Source organism: Hipposideros armiger, unplaced genomic scaffold (genome assembly GCF_001890085.2).
Source record: "Hipposideros armiger isolate ML-2016 unplaced genomic scaffold, ASM189008v1 scaffold_40, whole genome shotgun sequence".
Lineage (NCBI taxonomy): Eukaryota > Metazoa > Chordata > Mammalia > Chiroptera > Hipposideridae > Hipposideros > Hipposideros armiger.
This window is the reverse complement of record NW_017731390.1, coordinates 4,333,751-4,356,224: the sequence shown is the minus strand read 5'-3', so window position 1 is coordinate 4,356,224 and position 22,474 is coordinate 4,333,751. Positions and strand designations below refer to the sequence as shown.

General features: G+C 46.8%; 1 protein-coding gene and 1 long non-coding RNA gene across 12 annotated transcripts in view; one reads left to right on the top strand and one right to left on the bottom strand.

Moving 5' to 3' along the window:
• LOC109380779 (uncharacterized) overlaps window positions 1-9,188 on the top strand; it is an 18,319-nt gene extending 9,131 nt beyond the window's left edge. The window contains exon 3 of the long non-coding RNA XR_002123558.1: window positions 9,137-9,188. This is a non-coding gene — a long non-coding RNA (uncharacterized LOC109380779). The remainder of the gene's footprint in view (window positions 1-9,136) is intronic.
• CDK12 (cyclin dependent kinase 12) overlaps window positions 1-22,474 on the bottom strand; it is a 70,261-nt gene that overhangs the window by 3,606 nt on the left and 44,181 nt on the right. For 5 of the 11 annotated variants that reach the window (XM_019638686.1, XM_019638685.1, XM_019638680.1 and 2 more), the window contains 5 exons: window positions 13,387-13,496; window positions 12,771-12,913; window positions 10,126-10,306; window positions 9,115-9,217; window positions 1,804-2,008 (listed from right to left, as the gene is read on the bottom strand). Coding sequence is in view for 1 of the 11 variants with exons in the window: in XM_019638694.1 (XP_019494239.1) it covers window positions 13,465-13,496 (32 nt within the window). In the remaining 10 variants the exon portion in view is untranslated. Of the gene's footprint in view, window positions 1-1,803; window positions 2,009-5,544; window positions 5,593-9,110; window positions 9,218-10,125; window positions 10,307-12,770; window positions 12,914-13,386; window positions 13,497-22,474 lie in introns of all 11 variants that reach the window. The other 6 variants (XM_019638682.1, XM_019638684.1, XM_019638687.1 and 3 more) reach the window with 6 other exon arrangements.

Genomic DNA, 22,474 nt, shown 5'->3' with positions numbered 1-22,474 from the left:
GAGAGAGAGAGAGAGAGAGAGAGAGAGAGAGGGAGAGAGAGAGAGATTATGAATGAATTAAAGTTCTCTCAGACATCCACATGTGGGCATCCCTACCCCACCTCACTCATGGCCCTCTAAAGATCACACCACCCAGTCAGGGTTCCCACCCATCCCTTGACCCCCACCCCCACCCCAGCCAACCTAGAAGTTAAAGAGGCCCAGGCATGTATTTGTGCAAGTATGTGTGTATGTGTGTTGTGTGTTGTGTGTGTGTATATGCCTGTATGTTGTCTGTTTTGGATCGCAGTAGAATGCAGTATGTAAATGAGATGGTTATTACCGCAATGTTCATCAAGCTGAGCCGAGAAGACATTAATAGCCTGATGAATATGCATGTGAATTTGTTAATTAAGTTAATTATTCTGCTGAAAATGCATTCGTCTTCCAAGGACATTTTCCCAATGATTTTTACATGCTCTAGCCATTAGTCATGCTATATTTTATCAGGGAAATGAGTTTGCTTAAGTTAAAAAAAAAAAAAAAAAAAGAGAGAGAGAGAGAAGAGAAATAGAGGGGAAAAAAAGAAAGAGGAAAAAAATGAAAGAGGAAGGAGGAAAATGTGTTGAAGTTGAGAGTGGGAAGGCATCTGAGGCTGGCCTGGAGTTTGAGGCCCAGCTGGGCTTTTGAAGCCTGCCCTCGATTTTTAGGGGTACCTCACGCTACAATTTTTTGCCCTTTTTTTGATGACAAACTTTTTTTTTCCAGTGCCAAATTTCCAACACATTAATTAATTGTTGTAGCCAATTAACTGTAGTTGTGCAAATGAGTTTAGCACTAATTACCATGCAGTGCCTGTAATCACATAAAAAACTTGCTGAGAGAGAGAGAGAGAGGAGGAGAGGGAGAGAGAGAGAGAAAGAGAGAGGGAGAGAGAGAAAAGAGGAATGGAAAGGTAGTGGTGGCAGGAGAGGAGGGGAACTGGAGTAGAGAGGTAGCCAAGGAAAGGGAGTAAGCAGGGGTCCTGAGATTTCCTGGTTAGGAGCCATCTTGGCTCCAAGAGAATATAGCTGTCTCCTAGACACATTCAGGACCTCTAACGGTCAGGAAATGTCAGTGGGGATAAGAGGTAGCAAAGAGTGGTCTCCCTTGTGTCTAATAACTTCCAACCAAAAGACAGAGATACAGAACGGATATCTCTGGTTGTTTCAACAATTTATAGTTCCTATAAATCCTGAAGGCCTCAGTGTTTATCCCCCATGGCTGGAATTACTGGGTAAGGATGATGGGTGCCACTGGGAGAAGATGATTTACCATTTTTGATGGGCCAAGGGAGATGGAGAAGGGTGATATGTACAGTCAGCCTGGCTCTGCAGCCATAGGTAGATAGGGGAAACTGTTATGAGTCCACAGCCATTGGATGAGGCCAAGGGAGCAATGGTAACATCAACTATAAAAGAGCCGGTTCCCGCGGGAGGAGGCAGCCTTTGGCCAGACACAGCTCCCAGGAGAGGAGCCAAACCTTCTCTCCTGCAAGTTGGCATCTCTATCCATCATGTCTGGGCCAACTCTAGGTTTCCACCTGTCAACCAGTGCCCAGAGGCTGAGGGACAGACCAAATAATTTCTCCAGCTCCTTCTTAGTTGGAGGCAAAGAGCAGTGGTGAAGTCGGGACTAAATGCTGGACTGGCAATTTTGCTTCCACTCTGCTTGCCCCCTGTACCATGTTCCAAACACTGAACCTGCTCAAGGTGTATGTGTGTAAATGAACTGTTGTTCCCCTCATCACCACCAAAAAAAATAAAGGTGCTGTATCTCCCTTACCCATCCAGAATAGAGAGCTCACTCGTTGTCATGGGCCTCAATTTCCTTAGACCTTGTCAGAGATACATTCAACTTTCACGTTTCCAAGGAGGACCTTGCCCACTCATCCTCTGAAAGACAACCAAAGGCTGGTTCCTCCTTTTCCAGGTCCCAGGTCTATGGGTAGGTTGCTGGTGGGCTCCATCCACTTCAGTCTTGTTCTTCCCTGGCAAAGGGGAAACCATTTCAAGGGCACATGCCATGCTGCCCCTGCTCCATGACACTGCTACTCTTCTAACCTATGAGCCACGTTAGCAGCGAGGACCTGAACTGACCCAGGTTGCTCCAGGATCTCTCTTCCAACACATTCCTTCCCCAGCAAACTTAATCAAGATCTGAGAAAGCCTGGTGTAGTGAAAGAGCCCTAGTGTCTTGGGTTCCAGCCTCTTCTTTGCCATTTAATAGCATGTGATCATGGGGAAATCATTTACTGGGAGCCTCAATTTTCCTCATCTATGAAATAACAGACTTAAGGTTTAAGAAGCTTAATAATTATGATTATAAAACACTCAGTGCACCAAGTAAAATGAGCTCCTTCATTAATTCCTACTGAGTACAAAGTGTCCTTTAACAGGTGAATGGCTAAACAAATTGTGGTACAACCCATCCCATGGAATAAATAAAAGGACCAAGCTATTGATACATACAAAAACTTGGATGGATCTCCAGGGAATTATGGGGAGTGACAAAAAAAGCTAATCCTAAAAAGTTGCATAGCGTATGACTCCATTTTTGAAACGAGAAAATTTTAGAAGTGGAGGATAGATGAGTGGTTGCCAAGGGTTAAGGACGGGGTGAGATGGGCATGATTATAAAGGGCAACCTGAGGAATCCTTGGGGTGCTGGAGCTTTTCAGTATCTTGACTGTAGTGGTAGATACACACATTTATACAGGTAATAAAATTGCCTAGAATTTAACCACACACACACATAAACAAGTAAAACTGGGGAAATCTGAATCAGACTGGTGGATTGTATCAATGTCAATATTCTGGTTGTGATATCACACAGTAGTTTGGCAAAATGTTACTATTGGGTGAAAAGAGGCAAAATGTACAAGGGATTTCTATTATTTCTTACACCTGCATGTGAATCTACAATGACCTCAATTAAAAAAAAAAAGCGGTGATAGATTATTAATGTCTCTGCTGGGTATAGGACAGAGAAGGGGCTGCCCTTGTGTTTCCATTGCAGAATTCCAAAGGGGAAGATTAAAAAATATTATTCTCATTAGGGTACATCAATAAAATGATCATAACTATGGGGAGGGGGCGATATTTGTATCTGTTCACCCAAATAATTTCACTTCTTGGAATTCACTATAAAAATGCATGAAGTTTTTATGTGTTAGAATGTTTGTTGCGGTATTGTTTAGAACAGTAAAAATATCTAAAGGATTAAAAATAGGGGATGAGCCTTATAAATCATGGCATAGCTATTGTAGGTGACGAAAGTCTATAGGCTTTAAATGTACTTAAAATAAGATACACCCAGCACAATGCCTGGCACATAGTAGGCACTCAGGAAATGATAATTCTCTTCACTTTACTGGGATGTTCTGGGTATCAAAAGAGCTAACGGATTTAAACAGTAAGGTGCCTGGTAAATGCCAGGTATTGCTATCCTACTGGCTGTCTCTCCAAGCTCCACCCTAGATGAAGCTGGACTTCCAGGCAGAACACTGCCCAAGGTGCTCCTGGCTTGAGAGGCATGGGAATGGGGGGAGTCTGACTCAAGGGATTGGGCTTATTTCCTTTCCAGGAGACCGCCACCGCCAGCTCCACACCATGAGGAAAATTATGGACTGGACCTTTTCCCCAGCATATACACATATTTGGCCTATAATTTCAGTGGACTCATGGAGTCTTTGAAGCAACATCAGCCCTGCTGACACCATAAAAGTAATAGACTATTGTATCAACCACGGTTGACGGAATACCTACTGAGTATCAGGCACTGTCCTAGGTGCTTTATACACATTATTTCACTAAATTCTCTCCACAACTCTAAGAGGTTGTTCATTTGCATTTCAAAAAGGAAACCAGGGCTCAAAGAGGAAAGTGGCTTACCAAGGTAGCACAGCTGATAAATGGCAGTGCCGGCACTGGAACTCAAGGCTGTCTGCCTCCAACACTTGTGATCTAACCACAACACATGTTGTATTTAGAAGGGCTAAGGAGGGGTGCACTGTGTGAAAACTGCTCTGAGGCCCACATCTGAAGGAGCCCCAGAAAAGTAACCCTGTTATTCCAGTGCCCCTTGGGTAGGCACTGACTTAAATCCATCCCAGGTAGAAGAAAAATGCTCAGAAGAGCAGTAGGCCCATTCTGAAGTCTTACATCCCATGTGGAAGTTTTTCCATATGTCTAACCTCTATCCTTTCTGCTAAAATCTGATCCCGTTTCCCATCTCGTTTCTATTGGGGACGGAGCCCCTCCAGGAAAGGTCCTAGGTCAGGAAGGGATGGGGATGAAGGGGCTTCTCCTTCCCCAGTTCTGCTGAGGCCGTGACGACGATGCTTCAGGCCTTTTGGCCTCTTGGATCTGCCCCAAAGTATCAAACCAAAAGAGCAGCAGGAGAAAGCGGACCAGGAAGAAAAGCAGAAAGGCACAGCCTAACCAGACCAAGGAGACCAGCCTGGAGGATGGCCTGGGACTCTCTCGGGACCTTCCTGAGTGCCAGGCTCAGGGCGAAGTGAAGGTGGGCAATTCTTCCCACTGGGCTCAGCAGCCAGCTTCATGTTTGACATCTACCTAGCTGTGGAGGTCTGGCCAGCGTCCCTCATGCCAGAGCCTCGTTTGTCTTGATATGACATCTCTATAGAAAGGAGGGGACTGGGGTCCTGTCACTCGGTATTTACTCCTCCTGTTTCAATACTACCTCACTGGACTTGCTCAGGACCAGGCAGCCCAAGTGGGAGCCTTAGAGATGCGTGGGGAAGTGAATAATCTTGGGAGGAGGATGCTGGGATCCCAAGGTTAGGTCCAAAGCCCTTTCTCTCAACCTAAGAGCCAGGAAGGCAACTGGAGCCGGAGCTGGACATGTAGATTGGGGAGGGGAAGTCTTGTCCCTCCCTCCCTCTCCCTTCCCTCCTCCACACACTGTTCTACCTTGCTGGGGCCCAAACAGGCCCGGCTCACTCTGGATTCCCTCACCACCTAACCTATGGATAGGAGAGGGTTAAAGGCATGGTATGGGCAAGCTATAAATTTCCCATCAGTGTGGGGAGAGTAGGACTGTTGGCAGGGAGGGGGCTGGGTTGGGGGGGGAGGGGGAGCTGGGAAAAAGCCAGGAGGTTGTCTCTAGGTAACAATAAACACTGCAAGCAAGGAGCAGCTGTTACACTTACTCTCTCTGCATCACAATGCTGAAATAACACTAATAAACCAGTGTGCCCAATGCACAGGCATATACGCATTTTGGGCCGGGCTGCACTGCACCCCTAGGGCTGCCCTCTGCTTTAGGTCAGGGCCTTCGGTGCCGGTGCACATACCAGTCTTGGCCTGGCTACACTTGTGGGGAGGACGAGGACTGATGAGTCAGTCTGAGTCAGGGGGGTGGCAGAGGCTGGGGATTCTGGGTTCAGATCTTGGTGGCATTCACTGGTTGAAAGAGTTCAAATGGGCTAACTCTCGGCTGGGAGCTGGGAGGAGAGGAGGGGAGCAAGAGAGAGAAAAGTATAGGGAACAGACAAGCGCTTACCGTGTCTTCTCAGATGACAGGGGATGAAGGAGGCAGCCAGGAGTGGAGCTGGATAGATCAGGTGGAAGAAAAGGGGGGCCGAGGGAAGGTTTGAGAAGAAGCATGTGGTGTTGAGGGGGGATTCTTCTCTCTCTCTTACTCACTCACTCACGCACTCATTCACCCTGTCTCACCCCACCTGGAGCACCCAGCTCCCCTCGCAGCACCACTTTTGCACTAGAGCCAGGTGACTGTTGGTTCAGTTCAGGCTGGGCTCTATTATGGGCATCCCAGAGGGGCCCCTGCGCTCCTGAGGCTGTTAGGGAGTGCTGGGGGAGTGGAGCTGGTCCCATGTTCCTACGTGAAGAGCGGCTGGTCTGCCGCTTTCTCCCACCGAAACTCTCTGGATCTGTAGGAGCACCCCAGCAGAAGGCCCCTCACCCCAGCTGAAGAGCAGAGCCACAGCAAAGAAAGGCATAGAAATAGGCAAATGAACACTCAGGCTGTCAGAGAGCTCCCCTCCTCTGAGACCATCCTCCTCTGAGTCTAGAGGGAGGGTATTTATTATTATGTTTCTGGGCACACTTGTACCCAACATCCCTGTTTCCTTTGCTGAAACAAGGAGGCCTCTGGGACTGTGGTCAGAGGCATGGGTGGCTCTCCTGGCCCACCTTCTGGCCCCTTTCTGCTGGTGTAATCTCAAACAAACTATCCTATCCATCCCCCTGATTCAGAAAGGATGGAGAAGATGCACGTTGCCAACCTGGCCTGTAAGGGAAGAGGGAACAGGCACTTTTGAAGATCTATGATGCCTGTTTCCAGGGAAGAGAGTACAGGACCAAGTGGTTATCCTTCCAGGCTCTGGTCTTATAATACAGTGCTTTAAAAAAAAATTTTTTTTAATTCCTAAGTCATGTGGTATCAGCTGGGTATCAGAGCTCTGGACAGGCAGGTGAGGGCAGGGAGAAGTCCCTCTTCTGGAAGGTGCCCAGGAGCTCCGAGCTGCCCCAGCATGTGTGGATGCCCGGTACCTTCTGTGCAGCCAAGGGCAAGGATAACTGGCCTCCCCTTGCCTTTCCTCGCTGAGAAGCCTCTCAGTGGGGATGCTCAGCCTCCCCTGCTTTCTTTCCCATTTCCCTCTCCTTTCATAGCAAGGGCCCCTCCTTGCCCCACCATCCAGATGAGAGACCTTCATCCACAGAGCTCAGAGTGGAGAAAAAACAGGCAACTGGGCCCCCTTCTCCTCTGTTGTTTTCATAAGCCGCCCCCATTGCTATGAGTCACCAGAACCTTGAGCTCAGCTGAGCTGCCAGCAGCCTTCTCCCTACCCCCCTCCTCCTGCTAGGCAGATATGCACCCAAAGGGCTCCAGAGCCCACCATCTTCCTACTCGCAGGGCTAGAGCCCCCTCCTTTATCTCTAGGAATCTGCAATACAGACACATTGAGTTGAGTGAGCAAAGGAGTGCAAGAGACCCCAGCATGTGCTCTATGCTGGAGCAGAGAGCCGGCTGCCTGCATGGCAGAGCAGGATCGCCAGCCAGAAGAGCTGGCACACTTGGGCACACAGCCTAGTCTGCATGTGAGGGGGGCGCAGGAGAGGATGGGGTAAGGAGGCTGTTTCAGGAGCAGGCATCTCCTCCTGGCTCTCTCTCTTGTTATTGTTTCTTCTCCTTGGCCCGTCTCCCTGGGTGCTCAGGACATCATGACACTGCCACTTCTGAGATGCTCTTTCCCCACCTCCATGGCTTTAGGAGCTAGAGAGGGGCTTTGCACGACAGACTTCAAGGTGTCAAAGTGGGAGGTTCCGATATTCAGATCTCTCTCCACCCAGTGGGACGCACTGAGGGAGAAGGAGGAAAGGGGTCCTACCAGAGTAAAAGCTACACCCTGGGCCAATACTGAGCTCCTCAGTGATTCCCTTTTCTCCAGAGTGCAAGGGATTCTGGGTACTGCTACCTCTGCATTCCACTTACTTCCAGTCTATCCCTCCCTCCTTCCCTGCAAAGGCTAGTGGTTTCTTCTGGACCCCAGAGCAGACTCCAGGCTCTGACTCCAGGGCTGTAGATCTGGTATCCTTGGCCAACCTTGGGAATATAAGGCAGGGCTGGTGGGACTTGGGGGAAGGGAGGCCATATTCCTTAGAGAAACATCCACAATCTAGATGGAATGCTTTCAGGGCCTTTTTAGTCCCTCCATTTTGCCTCTAGTGTTGGAGTAGGGGTAGAAAGGAGTGAGAAAGGGCCTGGAAAAGCCTGCCATCGTCTCCCCCGCTTCTTTGCTGCATGCTCTTCTCTACTGCTCTGTGTCTCAGAGGAGAAACAGCAGCTCTGTAAACAGAAGCCATCTAATAAACCCCCCGGAAAATATTCAATACGAACGGCCTGCCCTGTTAGGCAGCCAGCCCCACAGGTGGGATACAGGCCTCTCAGCCCCCAAATTGTCCCTTCCTGTCTCCATCCCACTTCCAGGCTTCTCCCTCATCGCCCCTGACAAGAGAATCTTCCTTGGCACAGGGAAGTTCAACTCCCTGGCACAGTTCTCCTCCCCTACCCCCACCCTGCAGGCCCTCAGAAGCAGTGGGGGAGCTAGATGGACTCTTTCCAGACTGTTCTGGAGGATGCAAGGGGGCCCTTCTCATCTTGTTGGCAGTAGAGAAGGCAGACAATCAGACAGCCAAGGAGGTGACCCTGAGAGTCTAAGGACAGGGCGGGTGAGGCTGGGGTCACTTAGAAAAGCACATCCTGCTCTTCCCTAGGGCCTTTGGGGATATAAAGCAGGGTACTGAGATAGAGGAGAAGACAATTCTGGGAGTGGGGAAGCTGTGTACCCATCCTTGCTCTGACCCCAACTTAGTTTCATGAAGCACAGAACAAAGAATGTTACATTTTCAGAGGAAGGAAGAAGGTGCCAGGGAATGGCACCTTTGGCGACCTGGTGGGAAAGTCCCTTTTCTCCTTAACCCTAGTGTCTGAACAGTGAAGGAAGCAGGGGTGTGGGGATGGGGACAGCTGGAAACGTGCCCTTCTCTCCAATGCGCGCACAGCCAGATGGGGCCTAAGAGCTCTGCGGCCATGGCACCACACGAATACAGGGGCACTTCTGACTCAGCTTTCAGAGCCTTCAGTTTTATTTCTGTCTCTGTGCTCAGCTTAGACGTGGATAAGAAATATAAGACCACTCCTCGCTACATTTTTCAGCTTAATTTTCTCTAGCAGCTTATATCGCAACAGGAAAACTTGTGATAATATATATATATATAAAAAAAGCTCAATATTTACCATTGGGGGATTTATTTCTAGGTTAAGGAACTGGGGTAGTTGGTGCATTTTCTTCCCTGTGGATGTCACAGAATATGGTAAAATCCTACGGGGGGGGGCAGTGAGGGATCTGTCTGCTTAGAAGTAAGGGAATGGATGAGATGACCCCTGGAAGAGGGTGTATGAGGGAAATATCCCCCCAGTAATGCACCTGCCTGACTCCTCTGAGTTGCTTCTAAGACTCAGGGGCCGGAGACACGAGAGTCCAGGCAATAGAGAATACCCTGCCAACCCTCTTCCCTTGACTTCCTTCTCCACACCCTACCTACCTACCTCTCTCTGTGTTCGTTCCCAGGAACTCTCCAAATCCTGGAACACAAGCAACACCAGGACAGGATTCAACCGATTTCCCCTCTCTGGGTCTCCATTTCTACATCTGTAAAATGAAGGTTTGGCAAGATGAGCTCCAACTTCTCTTCCTTGTAACACTATGGTTCTGAGTCATACCCCAAAGGCACCAGGCCTCATTTGCATGCTGTTCTGCATGTAATCTCCATGGCACTTATTTTACGTCTAAATGTACAGGAATATCTCTGAACCCTGCCCTTCTCCCTCTTACCACAGTCTCTGGCTCTATGGTCCCTAGCTCTTGTCCTCTCTCTTCAAAGCTCTTCCTTACCTTTCTTTCACAATTTTACAGCACTCAGTGGGACAAGCCCAACTGGACAAAACCCTAAGAGCAAGAAAACAGCCTTACCTAATATCCTGGCTGCAATTTTGGTCCCCAGACCTGAGTCAACTGGTGCAGTTCCATCCTTTTTTAGGTCCTGGCAGTTGGGGGGAAATCCTGGCACCTCTCCTCAGTACCTCCCCCCCTCCTCCACCTCACTATTCTCCATGCCAGAACGCAAAGTGGCCAGTGATTGATGGGCCTGAGTTCCCGGTAACCGCACCCAGTGGCCCAATCCTCCTCCCTTACCCAATCCCTCCCCTGTCCCTATTCAGAGATCAGATTGTCTCATGTTGGTCCCTGAGGTCCCATTAATTAAAAATACATCCAATTAAATGGCAGGTGAAAACGTGCTATTGGAGCTCTCCACCCCCCTGCCCCAGCTTGATCCCCCCTCCCCTTTAAGGCTCAGCTGTGCTTTGAGCTGAGAAAAAAAAAAGAGAGGAAGAAAGAGGGAGAGAGAAGAGGAAGACATAGCGGTGGGGGTATGGCGGTGTGGGGGGGTGCTATTTGAACCTCTGCCAGGGTAGCATGTGCCAGCCTGGGAGGGTGGCACTGTGCCCTGGTGTCTAATTTCTGGAGGTGTGAGCAGGTTCAGTCAGCTGGATACCCACCTCCATTTCCCTTAAAGGGGCAGCCGGAAGTCAAAGGGCATAGCTAGCTGTGCTGTCCTCCTTCCGGACTTGGTGGGTGAAAGGCAGAAGTATAAATGGTACAGGGCCCTTTGGTGGTGGGGTGTGATGTTCAGGGGTTAGAAGAGTCTGGAGCCTCCATCCTTGGCATATTCTTGCTCTTCTGTAAAGAAGATAAAGAAGAGCCGGCTGGGACCCAGGTGGCAGGGCATGGCAATGCTCCCAAGCCAGACTGTGCCTACCTCTGCCCACAGGAAAGCTGAGACAAGAACTAAGGGAGGGAGGATGGAAGGAGCCATAATTTGGGTGGGAGCAGGTGGGTCAGATAGGATAAAATATACAAGGATGGATGTTTGTGTGGGCGCCACATTCCCCCGGCACCTTATAGGCAAGAAGGTCTGGAAGGACCTGCTCTGTTTGCCCTTTCTCTAGGCGAAAAGAAACAGCAGTCGTGTGAAGTCACCTCGGCCTGGTTGCCAGGCAGGCTGTGAGTAGGGCATTTCTCTTGGTGAGCACTGATAACTCTCATTCTCCTCCACACTTACGATGTCCCCAACATTTTGTCAGGTAAGACATCTGCCCCCCCTTCTGCTCCTCGTCAAGCCCCGTGACCCTAAGCAATGCAAAACTAATGGTTGCTGAGAGCTGTTGGGAGAGGAGCTAGGAATGGGGTGACTAAGGGTGGCACTCAGAATCCAGGCAGGAGTGGGGGGTGGTTTGCCGACCCAGAGCCCCCGCCTGGCCTCCTTGGCAGCCTCAGTACCTCCTCACTTCACTTTAACGCTAATTGGAGATTTTAATCTGCGCTGCTGCTCTGCTCGGGGTGCTGGGGGTAGCGCCAGCTGTGCAGTAATTCCAGCAGCACCGACTGTTTAATCAAGCTGTCCTCCTGGGGAGGGGCCCTCGGGCACGGGGGTAGGAGGGAGGAGGAGAACCTCTGTCATCCCTTAGCCTGTTCAGCCTGGAAGGGCTTCATAGGGACTGAGGATCAATTGTGTGGTACCTCATCCCTGTAAGGGCCCCATTGCCACTTGAATCCCTGGCGGAGCCATCACAGGGCATGGGGTCAGTATAAGGCTCATGGGCCAAAACAGCCCCCTTCCCCATCCAGCTTTCTGACACCTTTTTTGGCTCAGAGCCCTGAGGTGTTCTGGGGTGTGCTCCAGCCACTTAGGCTGCAAACATCCACTAAACCATCTTGAGCTCTGCAGGTTTGTCCTGGGGGAGGTGATGGAGCTGGGGGGGATAGAAAGCTGAACTTTCCCACTCTTTGTCTTCTCAGTCCTCTCCCCAACACTGTCTCACTAACAAAGATACTTCTCTTAAAACAATTGCAAGAGATTTTTTTTTCTCCAAAAACCACAGGTATCCCTACTCTTTAGACTAAAAAGTGACTGTCACAATTTTACAGCAGGGGGACAGTGGGGTGGACAGGAGGAGGCTGCTACACCCTGAGGGAGAGAAGCACCTGGGCGAGGTGTTGGGTGACTAGAGCTAGGGGGCTTTCCAAGTTCAGCTGGGAACATGCTGAGATATCAGGCCACTCGGGCAGTGTTCAGGGTCTCAGGCCATTTTTAAGGAAAAACAAGTGGTACTAATTATTTTTTTGGCCTCTCAGCCACCAGTCTCAGGCTCTCTTGGGATCTTTCTGCCCTCTGTCTTGGGGAAAGTGTGCCCCCATTGCCCAAACTCTGTCGGCTAAGGGGCAGGAGATTTAATTGGTCAGCAGCACCCTCGTGTGGCAGAAACCAAGACTGCAGCTGCCGAAGTGGCCCAGCAGCTTTGAGGGATCAGCCAGCCAGGTTGACAGACAGGTGGGTGGGGTTATAAATGTTGGTGCTCTCTGTGCCATCAAGGTACTCCACGCATACTTACTGCTCCACCGCTTCCAGGAACATTTCCTGCTTTCTAACACCTGCCCTATCCCTCCCTCCATCCCATCCTAACCCCAGCTCAAGGTATGTGCCTGTCAGGGGAGGGAGCACCTTAACTAGAGCTGGCACTTATTTAAACCTGCTGCTTGTGCTGTCTGGATTGCAGGGGTGAGAAGAGGCACTGCTGAGAGAGGAGGCCTGAGGTCAACAGGGTAAGCTGAGGCCACCTCCAATGGTGAGAGAGGCTCTGGCACCTCTGCCAACTCTCTACAGGCGCCACACACGAGATGACACCTGAGCACAAGACAGAGTATCACCTAGTGGTGGGTTCTGGGGACGAACAGGGACAGACCAGATTCTGAGCTCCTTGTCCTCAGGAATTGACACCAGATAAAACACCTTTCCCTCCCAAGATTCAGGTACTGTCCGAGGATGCCAGGCCCTGGGCAGAATGCACATATGGGGCCTCAGACTTCCAGCCCAAGCGAAGGGCTGCCTGTCATCAGACCTTTCCCCTTCAGAGTCATATACCATCTGTTTACTGGTCACTTCTTCCTACACCCACTAAATGGGGGAAGTGGCTCTGAACTACAGAAAAGGGGATAGAGATTTAACAGCAGGAAGGTCTCGCTAAAGATTAGGGCTGGAAGTCACTAAGGCCTTTCTCTTGTTGAAGATCTTTCACAACAGACAGAAATATTCCCAGAGGGAAAAATGACGCTGCTTGGGGTTGGTGGGTAGGAGAGTACCTACCTGGTAGCAAGAAGGGTGGGTGGGCACTGGAGGCTGGCGACCTGCTTTGTCTGGGCATTGAGGATGGAGAGCAGCAGCCCTGTAGGCCTCTACTTCTGGTGTCTCCTCACACAGTATTTGGACAGGTGGATCGCTCATCAAACCTGGAAAGAAGGTATAGAAGCTGGTGAGAGAGAGCGAGAAGAGACCACACTACCCTATTCTGACTTAGAATAAAGGGAGAGAAAATAGCTTCTTGGGAAAGAAGAAGGCAGGGCTCTGTGTGTGTTTGAGGTGGTGGGTAAGTGAGGCAGGTGTTTGGGGAGAGGCTGAGAGTAACTGACCTCAGCAGCCCACCATAGCACAGCTGGCCAAGAGGAGAGAACAGGAATGAAATGACTGTCCGTGCCAGTAAAGGGGGCTACCAACTCTAGCCAGAAGGCAGTGTTAATAAGAAGGTAGGACACCATAATAGGGTCAAATAAAAAGCTAAGGAAACTCCTCTGGAGATCTTTGGGAATAAGAAACTTCCCTGAGACAGGTGTGTGTGTGTGTGTGTGTGTGTGTGTGTGTGTGTGTGTGTGTGTGTCCATTATAAAAGCAGTCCTGTGGCCTCTGATTGACCTTAGGTCCCTACCTGGCTTGAGTCTGTGAAAGACACTGAAATTTCTCAGGGCTCCAGATACCAGGTGACTGATGGACATCATCAAATTCCTCAGGGGCCATCCTTTCTTCTGCTGCTGCCATCTGTAAAAGGAAAATGACAGGTTACATTAGACATGAGATGAGGGACTAGACACCAAAGAGGGTCTTTAGTCTTTCACCCAGGGGCATGGCCTTGGTGGGTAACAGTGATAGTGATGGTCGCCATTCTTCCAATTCTCTCCAACCTGAATTCATGAAGCCCAGAAGGATTCATGAACCTTAAATATGCTTCCAGAGAGAGTGATAACTGTTCTAAGAGTCCTACCTCCAAGGAACTAGCCCCCAGTCTGATAAAGTAAAAACCATAAAAACCATACTTAAGAGATTAAGAATTCAATAGAAATAGAAGCTGTGCAACCCAGAATTATAAAGGGCAGTGAAAGTTCAAGGTTAAAGCAAAGGTAATGCAAGGTGACTGGAGGTGGTCATTCAGTTTTAGATCAGACTATCAGCTGGTATTCGAGGCTCTTTTGTCCAAAACAGCTTCTTAAAGAAGGGCTTGGAGGCAAAAAAAAAAAAAAAAAGTCCTCCTGTGAAACAAAAAAAAGGTTTGCAGGAGAGCAGAATTGACGGAATTTGAGCAAGCAGGTCTGTCATACATTCTCTATGTAGGGATGCATTTGCATGGGGACCAACTTCACATTCCCCCTATACTATCAATTGGGGTGTGATGGAGAAAACATAAAGGATATGTACTAGGATCTATTTCTTTGTCGTCAGCAGTGTTCATTTTGCAGACCCCCTGCCCATCTCTGACCTAGATCGGTAACTCTATCTCTAAGCGGCCTATTGGTGCCTTTTTCTCTCCAAAATCCTGCTTTCAGTGTAGGGACTCTTCAGGCTTCCCCTCTCAGCTCATTAGTGGCTCTCAGGCTCATATGCATAAGCATTGGAAGGGACTTCCAAGGTAGATACACCTGGGGGAGGTCCAAAACCTGGAAGGGAGTCTAACACCTGAGTAAGATGACTTCAGAACCTGCCGTGCCACTCAGCCCATTGGGCACACTATTTAGGGCTTAGGTCACCATGGAGCACCACCCCACCTTCCGCCTCATCAAAGGACAAAGCCAACAACTCAAAACTAAAACAATGAAAACAAAAAAACAAAGGGGAGAGGGAGGGGGTAGAGCTCCTTCACCCCTAATTTCCCTGTAACCTCAAAGATCACATTTTACTCAGAGCTCTATAATCCGTTCTCATTTCTTCAGACTCCCCTTCGCTTTCCAGCAGGTGAGATGTATTTTGTTTCTCCCTTCCTTCTGATTTTGCCTTTTAATATAGCTGTATTGTAACGCAAAGAAGCCGAAGTTGAGATTTAGGGTAAATTCCTCACATTGCCTCTCAGACTCTTTTCTGGCTGAGCAACCCCCAGAGATGGTGACAAAGTGCCCCTTGAACTTTGGGGGTAACTCTGAGGGCATCAGGATTGTTGGCCATGGCTGCTACTTGCTTCCCAATAAATTAGAACTTTTGACTCTACGTGAAGATTATACCTGTACAATTTGTATGTCATTGAAAAGTTAGTATTTGCAGTAAAAATATGTATTGCTTCCCAGTTCTTCTACTAATGTTGTTCATATCTACCTTTCCTTCTCAATCTGTCCCTCCCCACTCAAAATCTTACAGCCCTACCTTCCTTTGCTAAGGAAGCTTAGGGCTCCTCAGGAGTCTGGGGGCTCGTGTAGGTTAAGATTATGGCCCCATGGATTCTAATCTTGGCTGGCTGCCACTAACTGCCACACTATGAGACTGTGGGCAAGGCACTTCCAAGCCTCAGTTTCCTGTCTTGAGAAGTTGAACTAGGTGATCTCTAGGGTCGCTTTCTAGCTCTGGCCATCTGTGATTCTAGAGGTGTGTTTCCACCAGGAAGTGAGACATTCCTGCCCTCCACACCTTCTCTCTGTGCCAATGCAGGAAGAAGCTCCCGGTAGATGCCTGCCTTTCTCCTGCTGGCTGAGGGAACAAACAAGTGCGTCCCAGTAGGAGGCCTTCCTTTTAGTGCCCAACTCCTTCTATTAGGAAGAAAAGACATTAAGAAGGTGATCTAACTCCAACCCTAAATCTTGATAAAGCAGATATGAGACAAGGCAGGTGTACGGGGCATGAAAGAGTATGATAAGTGTGCCCCCCAAACACACACCCTGGATTGTTTAAGAGTCTGAGCACATACTTGGCTTTGCCCTAGAGAGCCCTACATAAGTCGTGGCTGCTTATCCAATACAACTGTGTGTGGATGGAATAAGAAAGCAAGGACATGTGTAAACACATCCAGAGCACGACATAAATGTCCTATCAATGCACACACACTCGCGCGTGTTCTCTCCTACTTCAGGCCTATATGTGCCTGGTAAGAAGCTATGGTGGGAGGGGACTCCACATCCCAGCCTTCCCCCTCCCCAAAGTCAGAAAGGAAGACAGTAAGACAGGAGCTACTTGGCTTCCTATAAATTGTTTTGTCCTTCCTCACAGCTGCAATCAGAAGCTAAGGGCTCCCGCAGGCCTTGTTCTGATCTGCTGCAGGCGATGGAGGGTTTTTGAAACCGAGAGGACTTGGCGGCGGCCCCGTTTCAGCTGCCATTGGGGCTGGCTAATGGGCTCATTCGGGAAGACCCCCGCCTGCCACGCTAAAGAGTCCCCTGCCGACCCCCTCCCCAGTCCCAACCCAATTAATAAATGGGGGCTCCCACTTTATGGCTCTGGGAGCAGGAACCAGAGATACAAATGAGCCCCAGGGAGGGACAGAAAAAGGCCTTCCAAGAATCAAGCCAGAGAATTGTGCATCCACAGGCACATGCTGCCACAGGCTAGTCATATCCCATCTCAAAGCATTAAAGGGGAAGAAACTGGCAAAAAATCTGTGTTTTCTTTCCCAGATGTGAAGTGGGATAGCTTTCTTGAAGTCTGTGGGCACACCCCAGCAATAAACTCTCTTTTACCTGGTTTTGCAACCTGAAAAGGGCACGGTGCAGGCACACACCACACGCCCCTTTATTTTCCAGGGGCAGCACCCCCTCCTAGACGCTGCAATACCGAACATAGACACATCCCATCAAGTGGTTAATAAACACTTTCTACTTCTTAAAAACAAAGTGGCTCTTTCCAAGCTCTCACAGCACCATCAACAGCATAAATATGTCCTGGGATCATCATCTTCAGGCTACCTTTTATCCCTCCCTTCACAACCAAACCATCATCAAGCTGATCCACTTTCTTTCTCCTCATTCTTGTCTTACTCCAGTGCAGGCCCTCAGGGCTTCACATCTGAACCAGAACAATATCCTAGGCAAGTTCTCCTGCTTCCTTCACTGGTACAGCTGCAAAAGTCTTCAACCTCATCATCTCATCACGATCTGCTGTTGCTGTTTACCAAATCAAATATAAATTCATTATTCGGCCAACAAGATTGCTCCTCGACTTCATTTCCTAATATTCCTTTGCTGTACCACTCTGACTAATCCATTCACAGCCCTCTGCACAGAACACACATAAACCTTCCTCCATAAGTTTTCTCCCTCTAATCACCTTCCTCTCTTCTGTTCCATGTTCCGTATCTTCACTACCTTCAAAGAATCTTTTCTGGTTCACGCCGTTTTTTCTGATTATTCCTTTGCTTTGGCTCCCCTGTACTATGTTACTATTTTATTTTATAACCTGACTTATAAATACCGATTCCCCACTCACTTCCCACTCAAGTATGAGACTCATCTCTCAATAGACCCAGAAGCTTCTGAAAGGTGGGACCTTCCCCTAGTTTTCCCCCAGAAGTTGCCCTGTACTTGGGGCATGACTCAGCTAATGACATTACTGATTCCCACTGTAGCAGCTCTCATGGGATAGCTCTTGGGATGGTATATCAAACAGCTACAAGGAATACTATTTTATTCTCAATGTCAATTTTCAGGCTGCCACCTGCCCCTACCAATATTGAACTTGGCACCGAGTCATTCCAAAATTACAAATTGTTTCATGACTTCTAAGTGTATTATAAATAAATAAATAAATAAATAAATAAATAAATAAATAAATAAATAAGTATGGCCACCAGAGGAATTCGTTTAGCTCCTGGATTCATAGTACATAAACACTATTTCTTTGAAGACTCTTTAGGATGAGAGCCCCATTTTGTTCCCTATTTCTAAGATTAATCCTATATTCTCAGGTCATGATCTGATTTTCTGGAATGCAAATCAACCCCAGAGCCAATAGTCATCTTGTTCCCTACCAGCCCGGACTTTAGCCTACCTCTCTGACCATTATATTTTTGGAAGGTCTCTAGCAAGAGAAGTTATTCATGAGTCTCTTTCGATTATTTAGGGAGTGTTTCCTTAGATTAACCTCACTCTCAAACGCTGACTCTTCACTTCCTCTAGTTTAGCCTTGTGTGTTTAGACAGGAAAAAGTGATTGACCACTCCCCTTTATCTCCTACATATTGCTTAGAAGAAGATGAATTTGCCTTTTAATCTTTCCCTTAGCCTCAGGTGTTTAAGAATCAAGGTAATAAAAGCAAAGTACTTAACAAAGTACCTGGCACATAGTACTTTCCTGACAATGTTAGTTCCTGTTCTCGCCCTGTTTTCTCCCAACACCTTAGGTTTCTTCTTTCTGGGCCTGTCCCCCCAGCCCCTCACTGGCTAAAGATGGCACGGAACTAGACAAACTAGTGTCCTTTTGTAGCTCTAACATTCTGGTTAGTTTGCTCTTCTATGTACTGCCTTCACTTGGATCTAAAACAAAGGGGAGAGGAATACTACTATTGGGTTGTCGGAAAAGTCATGAAGTATTTTTTCTCTGTTTTTCATTGCAAAAATGCATCATGACTTTTCGGACAACCCAATAGTTTCCAGGTTGACCTAAAATACATAAAAATTTGCAGGAGTTTTAAAATTCCAAAAACACAAATAACTTTTTAATGTGATGTATCCATATCATTCCCTTATTCCTGAATTACCCTCTTGAGCTACGTAGATAGCAGTGCTAAGCAAAATGTCGCTATAATAAACTACTTCCTTAATATAATCTAGCTTCCCTAGTGAAAATGTCTTTGTAACATCCCCCAGCCTAAGGGTTCCAGGCCCAACCTCCAACCATAAAGGTAACACTGCTGCCATCGAGGCGAACAGCCTTTTACTCAATGGTGCTTTGATGGAGCCTCCCTAAAATGAATTTTGAACCTTTAAGGCATTATCCCTTAACTTTCACTAGCCCAACCACAAGTTTTCCTTCCACCCCATATTCCCATCTCTTCTTTATAAGCAATTATACCCCAAGTCTCTTTCTATAGTTCAGCTACCAGACTGCTCTAGTTCTCCCTTCTTTCCATCTTATTATACGAAACCTCTTGCAAATACTGGTACAAGGCCAAACTCAGAAGGTCCTGAATTTTGTAAAAGGGATCAGGCTCCTAAGCTCTCTCTTTGAATTCAGCCTCTTTTCTCCTGGGCCAAAGCATTCCATATTGCATTAGCCTTGGTGCGCAGGGTTGTTTACAAGCTGGGATCCTCACCAAAGGTGTCCCTCAGGCGGTGATGTAGTTCTGAGACATAGGAGGGAGAAGGATCCTCTCGAGACAGCCCATCAGGTTCCTTACAGAAGACACCCTCCTTCAAGACCCAGGCTTTGTTTGTTCAGTTAGCTACGTCTGCTACTTTGTAGCATTTTTAAGGTCTTTCCATGCTTTGGTTTAGATAAAATGTCCCTCATTCCTTTAGAACTATCAGCATTACCTATCTTCAGTTTACAACCACGGCAGAATAAAACATCCCCCAATCCATCTATTTAGATACAGGTCCTAGGGAACCTGTATCTAAGTGAATTTACTTCATGGCTATACCCTCTGATTCCAGAGAAGTATGCTGTGGCTGACGGCTGCATATTCAGAAACTTCACTAACAGCTACCCATCTAGAGAATATTAAAGACTAACTTCATATGGGCCTTTCTCTCAACCTTGGACTACTAATTTCTGACACGGAGATATGTGACAACCCAGTGGCCAAAGCGTTTTGGCACCCTAGTGATTAATTACCAGGGCACCAAGGCAGCCTTCATCTGCTTCCTCATGAGTAGCAGGGCCTTCTTCTCACCAAGCTTTACTTCCCACAGACACCATCTGCAACTGAGCTTAGAAATGTCATCAGCAAAAGCAACAGTCTCAGGATACAAGGGAAGAGGATGAAGTGAAGGTTGACATTCCCTCTTTCCTGGACTGGTAAAAAAAAAAAATCTCTTGTACCCCACACAACATAAATTAAAAGCTCCTTTCACAGCTATCAGCAATAAGAAAGCATGTTTTTTCTGCCTTCTTCTTCACCTCTCACCCCGTAACTTGAGGACCTGGAGTAGATATTTGTCTTCAGAATTGCCTCTCATTGACCCTTCAAAACTGTGAAGCAGTAATAACTCTAAATACCCTGTGGGGTTAAGTAATCAATACCTCTGGTTAAGTCCTGAAGCATGCAAGTTGGGTAGTGAGTGGGGAGAAGAGAGGAAAAACAGTAAATGAAAAGAAGTGGGTGGACAGGAGATGGAAAGATAGCTGCATATGGTGAGGAGTGGTAGAGTACCACCAGTAGTAATTCCTTCAGGTGTCATACTGCCCCCAAAGTCGGTCAACCCTGACCTTGCACTCTCATATGAGAGTATTCCTAAATCTATGAGAAATGCCACCTGGACAGTAAAATTAACCAGTGTCCAGGAATGCTTGCCTTGCCTCTCAGGATAACCGGAAGAACTAGCAGTTTCACCTTTCCCTTGGAATGGTTGAATATTTACTCAAGGAACTCCCCACTTCCATTCCACCTAGCCCTTCAGGTGAGCAAGTTGTGAACAGAGAAGTAACTCAATACCTAAAAAATAATCGAGCTATGGGACAAGCTTTAATAACAATGGAAACCCCAGGTCAGCACCAAGAACATTAACTGTTAACTTCCTTGAGGCATTAACCCTACCATACAGTTAGTTAAGGATGCCTGTCTGGGAAAAGATAGTGCCTAAGAAATGTTGGTACTGAACAGCATAGCCTGGTTTCTAGTTAGAAACAGCCTTAGGTGTATCAAGGAAGAAAATCCAGGGTTGTTAGGTCCTCAGCCTTTAGGCCCCCAATAGAAAAGATAGCCACTACTAGGAAGTGGAAACAATATTCTCTGGTAGACTGAAGTTCACACTCCTGGTCATGAACTTGCAATATTTATAGACCAAGAACGAATTCCTTTTCTCTGGAGGTTAACCAGGAACACAGGATTCCAGGAATCTGAACAATCTTGAGCTCTCCATTCTCCTTCTGGGTAAACATGTGACAGCCCACAGGCAAGGGAACATCATTATTTAAACTTTGAGGATTCAAATACAAGATGGCAACCCTCACCACCACGTTTTTGAATTCAACTTCCTTCTAATTTCCTTGTTCTGGTGTACCCCTTAACATTTTGTGACTGCTCATCCCACTCGTAACTTCCTGATACCTCTTCTCCCTTCTTCCTTTCCGTCTCCTGATGGGTTTTATACCTGCTGCCTACTTATATCATAACTAGCCAGACTGCAGCACATACTACAAGACAAAAATTAGCTCTCAGTGTCCTAAAACCATGAAACAGACGGGAAAGCAATTATCTCCTTAGGTGGAGATAGTAAAGATTTTGGGGATAACAGGAATTTTAGCTTTATAAACAACTTTGACTCACTTCCAGGATTGGCAATGAATCAGGAAATCTCAACAGAGCTAGGAACCTAATTCCCATGCTTCCCCTACTCATGGTAACATAGGAACTGGTTGGGGATGGTGGTGGTAGTTCTGGTTTAAGAGACTATTTCTTTGTTCAAAACAGCCTCTCACCAACTGTCCTTGATAACAGTTGAGCTCAAACCCACTTACCTCTCCTTTCAGGAGTTGGGGTACATAAAGCTCAACTCTTTTGATGGTCTGGCACCATCATTATTTTTGTAACTGTTTTCTACTTTTAAAACCATCTTACGGTTTTCTCTAACTTTTTTTATTCTCTAAGTTCCTAGTCTAGTGTTTTGAAGCACCTCTTCAAACCCTGAGAACTTTTTTTTGGGAGGGGGGTAGTTATGAATCTACAGCAATTCTGAAACAAAGAACCCCTAAGATAAAGTGGAGGGAAAAAAATTACCCTCTATACCTAGTTAGATCTGCTCAAAGGGTACATATTAAGAAGTAAATGCAATGGAGCAAAAGTGGTATAGTAACAGGAAATATTTAATTTTCCAATCTCCACTTTCCATTTTTATAAACTGAAAGAAAAAAATTTAATATATTACAAAATATCTGTACATAGACAAGGTACACCCGACGGCGGGCAAAAACAAGAGAGAGAAAGGAATACAGTGTCAGGAACCTAAATCAGGGAGAATGAGGTGGCAACTGACACTTTTTTGATATAGCTCTCTCTCTCAAAACCTGCTGGTAACCATTTTAGTACTATAACTATTTATGCGTATTTTATATATATATATATATATATATATATATATATATATATATATATATACACACACACACACACACACACGTGGTTGATGTCTATGGCATAAGCTAACAAAAGTTCTACTTACAAATTTGTACTAATCGTCCTGCTTTTAAACATATAGATCTGATGTCATTTTCAAATCCTTATTCCTATGGACAGTTGGGGGAAAACCTAAGGAAACTGGGTCAAGCAAACTTTTTTTAAAACCACAAAAATGATCATGGTCAAACCAGTTTTGCCTCTCATTCATGAACAGAATCAGATTTCTCATCTGTTCAAAATAATGTATTTAATGAACTAAATATCTTCCATGGTACAAAACAAAACCCACTTTTGAATATAATTAAATATGTAATTTTCTAATAGGTTGAAATTCTGCCAAACTTTTACTTCCATCACGTTTATAGATAACATAGCTGAAAAATTAACAAATACCTTTTCTTCCTCCACAGATTCCAGGATATTTAAGTGAGTTTCTTTTTACCTCTGCTTTTAGAAATAGTCAAAATTACCAAACTTTTTTTTTTTTTTTT